Genomic DNA, 14,296 nt, shown 5'->3' with positions numbered 1-14,296 from the left:
TCAAAAAAAGAGCCTAGACATCATCTTTCAAGAAATTATCAAGGAAAATGCCCTGATATATTAGAACCAGAGGGCAAAATAGAAATTGAAAGAATCCACAGATCTCCTCCTGAAAGAGATCCCCAAAGGAAAACTCCTAGGAATATTGTAAAAATTCCAGAGTTCCCAGGTCAAGGAGAAAATATTACAAGCTGCCAGAAGGAAACAATTCAAGTACTGTGGAAACACAATCAGGATAACACAAGATTTAGCAGCTTCTACATTAAAGGACCAGGGCATGAATATAATATTCTGGAGGGCAAAGGAGATAGGATTACAACCAAGAATCACCTACCCAGCAAAACTGAGTATAATCCTTCAGGGGAAAAATGGTCATTCAGTGAAATAGAGCTTTCAAGTTCCTGATGAAAAGACCAGAGCTGAATAGAAAATTTGACTTTCAAATACAGACTCAAGTGGAACATGAAGAGGTAAACAGGAAAGAGAAATCATAAGAGACTTATTAAGATTGAACTATTTACATACCTGCATGGAAAGATGATATATATAACTCATGAGACCTTTGTCAGCATTAGGGTAGTTGAAGGAAAAAAATTATAGATATAATAGATAGATAGATAGATAGATAGATAGATAGATAGATAGATAGAGATGAGGAGGGTGAGTTGAAGATTAAGGGGTAGAATAAAATTAAGGGATGAGAAAGTATGATACTTGGAGAAGAAGAGAGGGAGAGGTAGAATGGGGTAAATTATCTCACAAAAAAAAAAACCCAGAAAAGTCTCTCACAGTGGAGGGGAAACAGGGGAAGGTGAGAGGGAATGAATGAATCTTATTCTCATGGGATTTGGCATAAGGAGGGAATAACATACACATTCAATTGGGTATGGAAATCTGTCTTACCCTACAGGAAAATAGGGGGAGAAGGGGACAAGAGAGCAGGGGAAGATTAAAGAGGAGGGCAGATTGGGAAAGAGGTAATCAGAAGTAAACACTTCTGAGGAGGGACAGGGTCAAAAGAAAGAATAGAATAAATGGAAGGGCAGGATAGGATTAAGGGAAATAGAGTTAGTTTTTCACAACATGTCTGCTATGGAAGTGTTTTGCAAAACTGCACCTGTACAACCTATATTGAGTTGCTTGCCTTTTCAGTGAGGGTGGGTGGGGAGGGAGGAAGAGAGAAAATTTGAAACCTAAAGTTTTAAAAACATATGTTTATTAAAAAAATGTTTTCACTGGGAAATAAGAAATACAGGAAATGGGGTACAGAAGTCTGTCCTGCCCTACAGGAAAATAGAAGGGGAAGGGGATAAGAGAAGGGGGAAGAGATAGAAGAGAGGACAGACTAGGGGAAGGGATATTCAGAATGCAAGCCATCTTGAGGTGAGGGGAGGGGTGAGATGGGGCAAAAATTTGAAACTCAAAAACTTGTGGAAGTGAATGTTGAAAACTAAAAATAAATAAATTTATATTTTTTTAAAAAAAAGGTTTTTCTGTTCCACTACCCCTTTTCTCTTCCCTTCATCCAGATTCCAACAGTTGGTTCTTAATTTCTATGTTTTTCTTTTTTAACCTGCCCTTTATTATCCACCCTCAAAGCTGAAATTTGTTTTTCTCAGGACTATTCTTTCCCTCATACCACTCTCCCCCTTAAACCCACTCCCCATTCTTCCTATTCACATGTTTCTCTCTTCAGTTCAATTAATATGTTTCCTACAAATTCATTGTATTTGTGTAAGCATGTCTGTTCAACCTATCTTTGACTAATTCCAATAAGAATGAGGTTCATGCAGTGCCTGCTGCCTCTCCCTCTTCCACTTTGTATATCCTTTTTTCCTCACATTATGAGAAATAGTATCTTTCATCTTCCTTTTTTCTTCCTTTGCTTTCCTCTTTATGACCATCAAACCAGAATTGATCCACTTCCACATCCTTTCATCTCATCTCATCTCATATCTGTCACTGACCTTGTTAGACATTAAAGTTTTAAGTAGTACTTCATTCTTCTTTAATTCTTAAAATGTAAGTCCTTCATCATGAGATAGCCCCTTTCATTTATCCAGATGTATTTACCTTTCTGGTTTCACTTGCCTCCTTTGTTTGAATTTTTGAATTTTCTACTGATTTCTGGTCTTTTCATCAGAAGTATATGAAAATCTAATCCACTGAAGGCCAGTTTTCCCTTATCAGATTAAACTAAGTTTTGCAGAGCAAGTTGTTCTTAGTTGTAAGCCTCTATCTTTTGCCTTTTGGAAGATTTTATTCCTAGCTCTCATCTCCTAAAGAGTGGTAGCTACAAAAAATTATTTCATAGATTTTGGCTATGACATGCCTGGGATTTTTCATTTGAGGATTTCTTTCAGAAGCTGATCATGGATTCTATCTTTTTAACTTTGTCTTTTGGTTTAGATCTGGACAGTTTTCACTTGGAATTTTTTGAAATATTGAATCCAGCCTTTTTCAAAATCATGAATTTTATTTACTCTGATGATTCTTAGATTACCTCACCTTTCACTCAAAAAGCATTTAGTAATATCTTCCAGTATGTCAGGTACTATCCTAAGCATTTGGGATAATACAAAAGGCAAAAATATGGTCACTGACCTCAAGGAGTTCACGTTCTAAAAGGAGACAACATGCAAAAAATTGTACATACAAGATGTAGACAATTAAATTTACATTGTAAATTAATTTTTAAAAAACTAAGCAAAAGAAATTCCTATATTTAACATGTTCAGAAAAATATCTCATTTTGCATTCTTTAGTTCGTCACTTCTCTGTCAATAGAAGGTAAAAACAGAGGATAATAGCAGTGGGAGTAAGGGAGTAGGGGAAGTTGGGAAAGGTAGGATTTGGGCTGAGTCTTGATGGAAGCCAGTACATAGTGGTGAGGAGGAAGAGCATTCTAGACATGGAGAACAGCCAGAGAAAAGGCACAGAGTTGGGGGATAAGGTTTCATATTCAAGGAACAATAACAATGCCAGTGTCACTATACTGTACAATTTGTGAAGAGTGATAAAGAAATCTGAAAAGTTATGAAGGCTCGAAGTAATAAGGAACCATTGAAATTCATGCTGCACTTTTGGAAAATCACTTTGGCAACTAAGGGTAGGATAGATTGGAGTGGGGAAAGACTTGAGGCAGGGAGAGCAACCAGGAGGCTATTTCAAGAGTCCAAGATATGATCTAAGGAGGGCCTGCATTAGGTTAATGAGTATTTAAGTTAAGAAAAGGAGGCATATTTAAGAAATATTTTGAAAGCATGAACAAGACTTGGCAACAGATTGGATATGCTAAGTGAATGTGTGACAAGGGAGTTAAGCATAGCAATGAGGTTGTGAAGCTGGGTAATTGAAAGAATGGAGGTATACTTGACAGCATCAGGGTAGTTTACAAAGGGGAAGGGATTGGAAGGAAAAATAATGATTGAAGTTTTGGACATGTTTTCTAGGACAGCTGTTTATGATAGGAGATGCTTTATTTTTCTTCTATTTTTTAAATCTTTCGATTTTCTCCTAACATTTCTTGTTGTTTTATGGAGTCAATCATTTCTGTTTGGCCCATTCTAATTTTTAGAGTCTTTCTTCAATAAAGTTTACTTTCCTTTCTTTCTAAGCCACTAATTTTCCTTCAAAGCCTTTCTTCCATAGCTTTCATTTCTTTTATGATTTCTTGCTTGATTTCTTTTTAGTACTCTTATAGTCCTTATGGCTAAGTCATTTTCTTCTTTGAGATTCTACTTGGAATAATTATGGAGTTATTCTCTTCTAGATATTTATTTTTGGATTATTCTTTATTAAAAAGAAAAATGTCTACATTTTTAGATAACATAAAAGGAACTATATAGTATTGTGCTCGTAAAAATTATATTTAGGGGCAACTAGGTGGCACAGTGGATACAGCACCAGCCCTGGAGTCAGGATGTCCTGAGTTCAAATCCGGACACATAACACTCACTTAGCTGTGTGATCCTGGGCAAGTCACTTAAACCCAATTGCCCCACCAAAAAACAAAACAAAAACATTATATTTGATTTTGTTTCAATTAACAAAAATCAACTTCTTCTCCTTCCTATCTCCCTGAACCTCATTGGAAGGAAAAGAAAAAGAAAAACCAAACCCTTCTACCAAATATGTACAGTTAAGCAAAACAAATTCTCACAGTCAGCATGTCCAAAAAAATGTCTCATTTTGCATACTGAGGCCCATCAACACTCTGTCAGGAGATGAGTAGCATTCAGGGATAGCAATCATGATCTCATACAAAGCAAAAGCCAAAATAGACCTAATTAATACTTTTACAATTTTACATTTACATTTATTTACCTAATACAATGAAAATACAAAGGAAAAAATTAAAATGACTCTAATAAGTATTAATTAGGTTTGTTTTTGCTTTTGCTTTGTCTGAGGTCATGATTGCTGTCCCTGCCTTTTTTACTTCACCTGAAGCATAATACATATTGCTAGGCCCTTTATTTTAACTTATATTTGCCTTTCAGTTTCTAGGGTGTTTCTTATATACAGTATTTTATTGGATTCTGGTTTCTAATCCATTTTGCTATCCACTTCGATTTATGGGTCAGTTCGTAGCATTCACCTTCAGGAGGTGATAAGTAGATTCTTTCCATTTCAATTTTACCCTTTCTTTCTAAGATATCAGGGCAAGTTTCCTTTATAATTTCTTGAAATATGAATGATAGTATCTTTTTTGTGATTGTGGCTTTCATGCAATCCACTAATTCTTAAATTATCTCTCATCAATCTGTTTTCTAGGTCAGTTGTTTTTCCAATGAGGTATTTTATATTTTCTATGATTTTTTTCATTCTTTTGACTATATGTTATTGTTTCTTGGTGTCTCATGGGGTAATTAACATTCGCTTGCCAAATTTTCATTTTTAAGGAATTATTTTCTTCAGTGAGCTTTGTACCTTTTTCCCCCATTTGGCCGGTTCTTTTTCTTAAGGAGTTCTTTTCTTCAGTGAGGTTTCATACCTCTTCTGCTATTCAGCCAAATTTTGTTTTTTAAAGGTATTTTTTTTTTCAGTATTTTATGCCTCTTTTACCAAGCTGTTAATTCTCTTTCCATAATTTTCTTGCATCACTCTCATTTCTTTTCCCAATTTTTCCTCTACTACTCTTACTTGATTTTTAAAATAATTTTTTTGCTCTTTCTTTGGCTCTTCCAGAAATTTATGTTGAGTTTGTGGCCAATTTGCATTTTTCTTTGAGGCTTTGCCTGTAGCTGTTTTGACTTCATTGTCTTCTGAGTTTGTTGAGCTTCCCTGTCAACATAGTCGCTTTTTAAAGTTGAGTTCTTTTTTTGGTTGTTTACTCATTTTTCTGTCTTATTTCTTGACTTTGAACTTTATGTTAAAGTTGGGCTCTGCCTACCTGGGTGGAGAAGTGGCTGTTCTAAGTTTCCTGTTTTTGTTGCTGCTGTTTTCACAACTGGTTCTGGGAGTTTATAAGTTTTCAGTGTTTCCAAGGTCATGTGATCCAGGGAATGATATGGTCACTGTTCTGATCTATGCTCAAGGGTCTGTAAAACCCTTGTGCATACCACTTGACCCAGCTATACCACTACTAGATCTGTATCCCAAAAAGGTCAAAGAAAAGAGGAAAGGACCTATTTGTACAAAAATATTTATGGTAGCTCTTTTTGTGGTGGCAAAGAATAGCAAATTGAGGAAATGCCTATTAATTGGGGAATGGGTAATCAAGATGTGGTATATGATTGTGATGGAATGCTATTGTGCTAAAAGAAATAATGGGGACAAAGTTTTCAAAACACCTAAGCAGATTTATATGAACTGACACAGAGTGAAGTGACAGAAGCAGGAGAACATTGTACATAGTAAAAGCAATATTGTAATGATGATCAGCTGTGAAAAACTTAGCTCCTCTGATCAAACCAATGATCCAACACAGTTCCCAGTTAGAAAAAATAGTTTATCTAATTTACCTTCCATTATCTCTTGCTTGTTCAACAATTGTTTCTCTGTCCAAAAACCTGAAAAGATAATTTCTTGGTTGATCCTCTGATTTGTTTATGATGTCACCCTTTATGTCTCTCACGTATCCACTTGGAACTTATCTTGGTGTATGGCAGAAGATATTGATCTATACCTCATTTCTCTCAGGCTCTTTTATAGTTTCCTAGTGTTTATCAAATGTAAGCTTCTGTATACTGTGTTTGTAATCTGTTCCAATGATAAACCTCTCTTTTTCTTAACCTGTATTAAATAATTTTGATCATTACAGTTTTTTTATGTTAGTTTGGAATCTGGTACCACTAGGCCCCCTTCCTTCCCACTTTTTATCATTATTTCCCTTGAAATTCTTGACTTTTTTTTCCTCCAAATATATTTTGTTATTTAAAATATTATGGTGTTTGATGAAGCTGTTAAATTCATTCATCTTTCTCTTCCCAGAATAGGTTTTGTTTTCATTCTTAATACAGATGATGTAATTGATGGGCACAATAATGCTGGAGTTGCCCTTTGGCGAGTTATCAGTTACATTGTTGAAGAATATAACATCACACAAGCCTTTTCTGCCATAGTGAAGGTAAGTATTTGTAGAAGGGGATAATTTATTTTAGATCATTTATTTTATTTTCCCTTGAATTTGTATCATGCAAATTTAGGAAGAGAAAATTGCCATGGTTTGTGGACCAATTTTTTAAAATAAGGAAAGAAATTTTAAAAAATTTAAATAAGTGTGTGTTTTATGTATGGAATGAATGGTTGCTCTTAACAATTTATATATTGTTGTCATAAATTTATTTGGTGCTTTATAATAGCCATCAAATATTAATTTCTACCTCTACTGAGGCCCTACCATAACGTCTCAGTATGGTGTATATTGTATTCTTCAAGCAAATAATTCTTGATTCGCAAAGGTTATACAAGAGGAATGCAATCCCTTAATTGTAGTAATGAGGCCCTGGACGTTTTGATCACCAAATGACATTATAAAGTACAATTGATTATATTTTAAGAAATATAAAATTACATTACTTCTGTGGGAGTTATTCCTAAACCAGATAGCTGTACAGTCAGCCACTGACATTTAGAAGCAAATAATTAAGAATTAAGAGAAGAAATTCTTAAAATTATTAAGAATTAAGAGAAGAAAAATGGGGAAAATATAACATATAATTAATACAATTCCAGACTTCACCATTCAAATGAGTTGTCAGTGTCAAAAAATGAGAAATGAATGAAGGAGCAAACATCAGCACCAATTGCAATAATTTTCTATAGAAGTATATCCAATGTATATCAATTGTTATACTAATACTAGAATATCCTAGAAATTTCCTCAATTGACAAACATTTGCTCTCTTTACTCAGTGGAATGATATGGCAGCCAAAAGTAATACCAGCAAAATCTAACACAGAAGGATAAAGGAAAATTGTAAACACTATCACTTCTTGAAACAAAAAGAAGCAATAGAAGCCAAAACAAAATTAAAGAGAGATTACTAGAAAACCACCCTTAGTCAGTATGGAGATATTTTTGGATGCGGTAGACAGGAGAAAAACAAAAAATGGAAAAGATCTGTAAAGATTTTAACAACAAACTCTAGTCATCACCAAGGATACTAGAGACTACAGCATTGCACATCTCACATCACAGTCCATAATTTCCTTCTTGGGAAAATGGAAGTGATACCAAAGAAAACAAAGAAGCACAAAATTAGCTGGGCTATATGCCAAGTACACACTGAAGAGGTTTATACTATAAAATGTAACGATGTTGATGGTGTTGTGGTATTGAGGTTTTGATTGAGGATATATAAAAGAGGGAAAGGTATCAAAGATATGGAATAAAATTTGGACCTCATTACCATCTTTGACTTTTTACTCTCACTTGGTACTATCATTTCTATCTTCACCACATCTTTTACATATTTTCTTTTCTCCATTCATATAGATATCACCCTAGTGCGATCTGTCATCACCTCATGCCAAAACTATTACAATAGCCTTCTAGTTGTTCTCCCCACTTTAAATCTCTTCCCCATTTCAGTCTATCCTCCATTCACCTGCCAAAGTCATTTTCCTAAAGTTTAGGTTTGACCATGTCACCCAATAAATAGTGGCTCTTTACTACAAGATCAAATATACGATCTTCTGTTTAGTTTTTCTTAAAACCCTTCATATCCTGGCCTCTCTCCCTCTCCCTTTCAGTTTGCTTACATTATTCCTTCTACCCCAAAGACTGTGATCCCAGTGGCATTTATACTTCATATATCTCATGTATGATACTGTGTCTTCCTTCTTTGTGTTCTTTTTGGCTGTCTTCCATACCTGGATGCTCCTGGCTACCATGGTTAGTTTCAAGACTTGCCTCAAATTCCACCTTCTGCAGCAATACTTCTTAATCTTCTCATTTATTCCTAGTTCCTTTGCTCTGAGATCACCTTCTTTTTATGTTATATGTGTCTTGGAAGTATGTTTTTTATAGGTTGTCTTCCCCCTTAGAGTGTGAGCTTCTTTAGGGCAAGGACTGTGTTTTTGCTTTTCTTTATATTGGCATACAGCAGTGCCTGGCACAAATTAAGTGTTTCATAAATGATTGTAAAGTGGTAGAATCAATGATTTGGGGAATAAATATGAGTTCTCTTTTGGACTTGATGAGTTCAAAATGCCTTGGGGACACCCATGAAAATATGTCCATCAGCTATGGGTAATGTAAGACTGAAGTTCAGGAGAGATATTAGATCTAGAAATATGTCTTTGGGAGCCATGTATATAGAGAAGTGATGATCAGCCCCATGGCAACTGAAGAAATAACCAAGAGGAAGAGCTGAGGAGAGAGCTTTAAGGAAACATGTTCACATAGTGGGTATGAGGAACATGATGATCCAACCAAGGAGATTGAGACAGAGAAATAAGAGAAGAATCCAGAGAAAAGTGTCATGAAAGCACAGCAAATAAGAATATGGTCCAGAAGGGGTATTTTCAATACTGTCATAAGCCACATTGATCAAGTAGAAGGAGGTTTAGGAAAGAAAAGTCATCTCATTTATTGAAGATAATTATATCTGCCATAAAATGGAATGATGTTTTCATTTGCTTTTTTTGAGGGTGGTTTTTAAGACTAAATTTTGTGTTTCTCAGTCAGATACCTTCTTAAAAGTGACAAATGGTTGACCCTGTGGGATTTTGTATTCTTTATACCTTTCAGTTATTTACCTGACTGTACAGATGTGGTTTTCTGTAGAAAAAAATCTGTGAAAACTATCTCTCCTCTTATAATATTTTGACTAAGGATAACCTCAATTTGTGAATATACCATTTTACTAAAGATGAAAAATGTAGACATATGGATTGCAAGGTGCTAATATATTCTCAGTTTCTTTTAAAAAAAAAACTTTTCCAGGTGTTTAGAATCTTTTCCCCTTTGAGATCTTTAAAACTGATCCTCACTTACATTTAAAAATAGTATTACCTCCTGCACAAATTGATTCTCTGTGTATTTGGTCAAGTTAACAAGGTCTTCTTGACTTTATCCATGGCCCTACCTTGTTATAGTAGAATAGGAATTAAAATTTTGGAGTACAAGAGTGGTGGAAGCACTGTCATTGCCAGTGAGATTAGAGTGTTACATATACACTTCCAGATAGTTCCGTTTCACATTTATTTGTTTTCCTCCTGGTTTCATATAATTGTTCTTGAGATGACTTGATTCAGCTTAGTTTTATCCTAAGCTCCTTCTTGGCCTATTTCCTCTCAACTTCTTTCTACAGTCTACTGAGTTGATGTTGATATCAATTTCCATTGTTTTGTTCTGTAACATTTCATAAATTAACTTGTACTTTAATTTGTTTGCCTTTGACTGCCATGCACCTCTGATTGGTGAAGAGATCACATTTTCTGGTTCTTTTGCATTATTTAGTCTTTTTGGCCGTGCTGTTATGGCAAGAGTATGCCATTGCTTAAATTTGTCTAAGAAGTGGTGATAGGACTGATGTTTTAACTTTTGTTAATTTCCCATTTTTTTGAAGTCGACAGCTTGTTTAGTAGTTCAGATAACAGTTGTTATAATCTCACATAGTATTGTCATCTTATTTCTATCCCTGTAACTGCATTTTTATTTTGACTTTTGCTGTCAAAGATATAAAAAACTTATTCTCATTTGACTAAAATATCTATACTCAATTAATCAGCCTTTTTTGTATTTATGATCTTTGCTCACTGTTTTCAGTGCCTTCTAATTCTGTTATTGTCAAAACTGTTTATGATGTATTGTGAGATTTTTGAAGTCTACATTTCTTGATCCTGAGTATTTTCCAGCTAATTGTTTGTTCTCCTTTCTCTCCTCCTTATTAAAGTTAACAAGTATAGTTTGGAGGATTTTGTCAAGGATACATCTTATCTACTTTGCCAAATAGATTTTGGTTGAATTATTTTTTAAATAAAGAGGTGGGGAAGTTCCTACAGGCATGAAATGTTGCATGCACTTTCAGATGTGGTCACTATATTAGTTTTATTTAACTTTTATTTTGTTAACTAAGATCTCTAGCAAAGTGGTAGTGATATGAAAATGTTTATAATGTAAAAACAAAACACAACTATCACTTTTTTTAAAAAACTACGTAACAAAGGTTAATGGTCACAGAAAAGTAAAGCTGAAATGTTAGGTGTTAGTTCTTGCTTTTTATCATAATCAGAAATTAAAATAGTTCATTTCTGAAATTTTAAATGTAAGTGGGAGAATAAGATTTAATTTTCAAGAATACATATGTATATGAAATAAAATAAAGTATTACTTTATTTAGTAATTAAGGTTCCTGATCTCATTGAACACAGTGAATAAATGAATGAAATGAATGCATTTATTAAGTGTACACTGTGTACTTTTATTTTATTACATAAAAATATTGCCAAACAATGTACTAAATTCTGAGGATAAAAAATGAAAAATCTAGACAATTTCTGTTCCCAGGGAGCTCACATTCTAATTGAGAGAGACAACTTAAAAAGAAGGTCCATTACAAGTTCCAAGGGTATGATATTAGGATGGATGGTAAGTCCCAGAGCTCTTTACATTACTTAAATAATTAATATGACAGTGCTAGGGAAATGCAGGGCCCAGGGGCAGGGCAGACAGTAAAACCTAGGATATTTCAAAAGGCAATGGCAAGGCAGATATTTGGAGTAGGATTCCTACATAGCAACAGAAAGAACAGAGTTACTGATTTCCATGTAATTCAGACTCTGTGAGCAGTCAAGCATCCAAAGCAAGATGCTGAAGTGCCCCTGGAAATGATGTTCTTCCTGCCTGGCCATCCTGTAGATTCTGGGACCTCCAGAACTGATGGAGGGGGTGAGAAAGGAAGGCAGAGACAGCTCTTCTACCACCTATATGACCAGAATTGTTCTGGGGCTGCCTGAGACTGAACTTAGTAACAGTTAAACAGTTTTTTAAATCCCTTTTATAAGTTACTTGGTGACAGTGTAGTATAGAGCACAGGATTATGAATCAGGAAACCTAAGTTTTAGTTCTTGCTCTCTCACTGACTCACTATGTGAACTTGTGTACTGTGTGAACATTTAACCTCTATAAGCCTGAGTTTCATCATCTATAGAATAAAGGACGACTCTGGATAAGGAATCAGGAATTTTCAAATCCTGCCTGAAAGACCTAGTAATTGCTTAACCTCTCTTAGTCTTAGTTTCCTCATCTGTAAAATGGGGGATGGGGTAATAATAGCATGTATTTCATAGGATTGTTGGTGATAATCAAATGATAGAATAAATGTAAAGTCATTTCCAAACCTTAAAGCGTATGATGATAATGATCCTCATCTAGTTCTAACATTCTATTTTATCAGTTTATTGAATGCATTTTATTTCTAGGGTAAATGAGATATTACTTATTTTTTGTTTTCTAGAGAACATGAGATATTATTCATGCAATTATATATTACTGATACATGACCTTTATGTATTTTTATACCAATACAAGACATGTTATGCTCTTTAGCCATTTTCATCAAGCTATATAACAATACAAAATTAAACTGGCTACTCTAAAGGTAAAAAAATGATATTCTTGTTTTCACAGATGTACCATAATGTGAAGGAAGGAGACTTATTAACTGTGGACATCATTAAAAGTGTTTTTCAAACTACATTCCCTGATGCTAATCTTCAGGATATCCTGGGAGTCCATTCTGAATATGACACAAACAGAAAGGTATTGTGAAAAGGGAGTAAAAGTTCCAAAAGTAAAATTAAAGCAGTTTTTCTCTTAAGTATTTATTCTTATCATAAAATATTCATAAAGAACACAATATTATGTTTTTAAATTAGGAGTTCTATATTCCATGTGCGAAGGGAAAAATAGTGAGTGGCCTACAGAAAAGCCTTATGTTATTACTATTAGCTATACTCAGAGGAGAATGGCATTTGGTCCTAGAAGGATGGTTCCTGGAATTCTTGAAAGGGGTTGAATTATATTTAGAGTGTTTGAGGTCTGAAAATCAAATTTTTTTCAGTGGATGGGATGAAAAGACATATGGAAAGAGGGAGAAGGCAGTGTTATGATTGGGATGAAGTTTAAAAGAGAGGACAGCTTGAATGTTCTCTAAGTGAGAACACAGGCTTACCATAGGAGTTTGATATGGCAATATTAAGAAGGAAGGGTATATCATTTGAAACCAGAATGACTTAGAGGTATGAGCAGGTTTCCAAAGGCCAACAAACAGGAAGAGACTTTGCATGACTCCTGGAATGTGATTTAGAAGAATGTGTCCTAGAATCAATTTGTAACTATATTCTTTAATATGTTGTTGTGTATTTAAGATAATATAATGCAGATTAATTTCGAAGAAAATGTTAGCCCCCATTTTACTTTTTTTGTTTGCATGACCATTGCTTTTTTCCAATCAAATTGAATCTGGCTCTTCAGAAAAGAGTCGTCTTCTTTTGAGCTACCAAGCTATATTAACTCTTGTGGGGCAGAATCTCTTCACATTCACTGACTGACCAATCCTTACCATAAATTAGCACATCTCAAATGGCCTTTATACCTAAGAATACAGCATCCAAACAAAAGTATATTAGGTGATGAATTTCTCTGGGCTTACCTAGCCTAGTACTTAAACAGATTACACATGACTTTTACTGAAACAGCAATGAAATCCCTTTCAATTTGATAGGAACTGCCAGAGTTTGTTCTCTGATGGCTTAGACTTTGAGGACTATAGATCACATGTGGGTCACTACAGAAAGGCTTTAGTAGATAATCTTTTTCATATTTATATTTCTAGCTTTTCTGTTCCATATGTATCAATGAATCAATCAACACATATTTAAAGCAACTAGGTGGCTCAGTGGAAAGAGTGCTGGACATTGAGTCAGGAAGACCTGAGTTCAAATCTGCACCCAGACACTAATTAGTTGTGTAACCCTAGGCAAGTCATTTTACTTCGGTGTGCTTCAGTTTCCTCATCTGTGTAGTAGGGATAATAATAGCACCTACATCTGAGGGTTGTTATGAGGACAAAATGAGATAATGTTTGTATAGTGATTTGTAAATCTTAAAGCACTACAAAAGTTCTAGCTCTTATTAATAATAACAATATTAATAGTAAGTGCCAGGCACTATACAAAATGCTATGGATATAAATCAAAGAATTAAACCCTTCCTTTTCATAAAGAACTTATATTCTAATGGAAGAGACAAGTACATATAAAAATACACATTATATGTAGCATAAATATAAAGTTGGTCAATACAAATTTATATAAAGTTGCTAAATACAAGGTAGTTTTATAGCCCACTTGCAGTTGGAAGCATCAGGATGGATTTCCTACAGCAGATGGTGCCTAAGATTCATGTTAATGAAGGAGAGAAATTCTATTAAGGAGGGCATACATTCCAGACATGTGAGAGAAACACTGCAAAGATACAGAGATGAGAGATGGAAAGGCATGTTTGAGGAACAAAGAGAAGGTCAGTTTGGTTGGCCTGAAGAGTGTGCAGGAAGGACATATAGGATGGGGCATCCAGAAAACTTGGAGATCTCTAATTTTCTTCAAGTTGTACAATTCTGTCATTTTTTCAATATATTTACATATTGATTTCAGGTGTCATTAAAGTATTTTTGTTGCTTAATTCAGCCTTTTCCCAGTTCTGCATGTCTTAAGTATTGACATTTAGAATTTCTAGAGCACTTGCTTCCTGCACTATTTATTTTGACATCCTATAATAATATTATACAGGGTGTCCCAAACATCAGCTATTAAAGCTTAAAGCTAGACTTGGATGGATACC

General features: G+C 34.5%; 1 protein-coding gene across 4 annotated transcripts in view; it reads left to right on the top strand.

Moving 5' to 3' along the window:
• UGGT2 (UDP-glucose glycoprotein glucosyltransferase 2) overlaps window positions 1–14,296 on the top strand; it is a 209,007-nt gene that overhangs the window by 60,616 nt on the left and 134,095 nt on the right. For all 4 annotated transcript variants that reach the window (XM_078147263.1, XM_078147264.1, XM_078147265.1 and 1 more), the window contains exons 13-14: window positions 6,436–6,571; window positions 12,083–12,214. In XM_078147263.1, the coding sequence (XP_078003389.1) occupies window positions 6,436–6,571; window positions 12,083–12,214 (268 nt within the window). The remainder of the gene's footprint in view (window positions 1–6,435; window positions 6,572–12,082; window positions 12,215–14,296) is intronic.

The sequence above is a fragment of the Phascolarctos cinereus genome, unplaced genomic scaffold, assembly GCF_003287225.1.
Source record: "Phascolarctos cinereus isolate Bilbo 61053 unplaced genomic scaffold, phaCin_HiC Scaffold_7;HRSCAF=346, whole genome shotgun sequence".
NCBI lineage: Eukaryota > Metazoa > Chordata > Mammalia > Diprotodontia > Phascolarctidae > Phascolarctos > Phascolarctos cinereus.
Note: the sequence above shows the minus strand (reverse complement) of the source record. Positions and strands in the feature narration are given on the sequence as shown.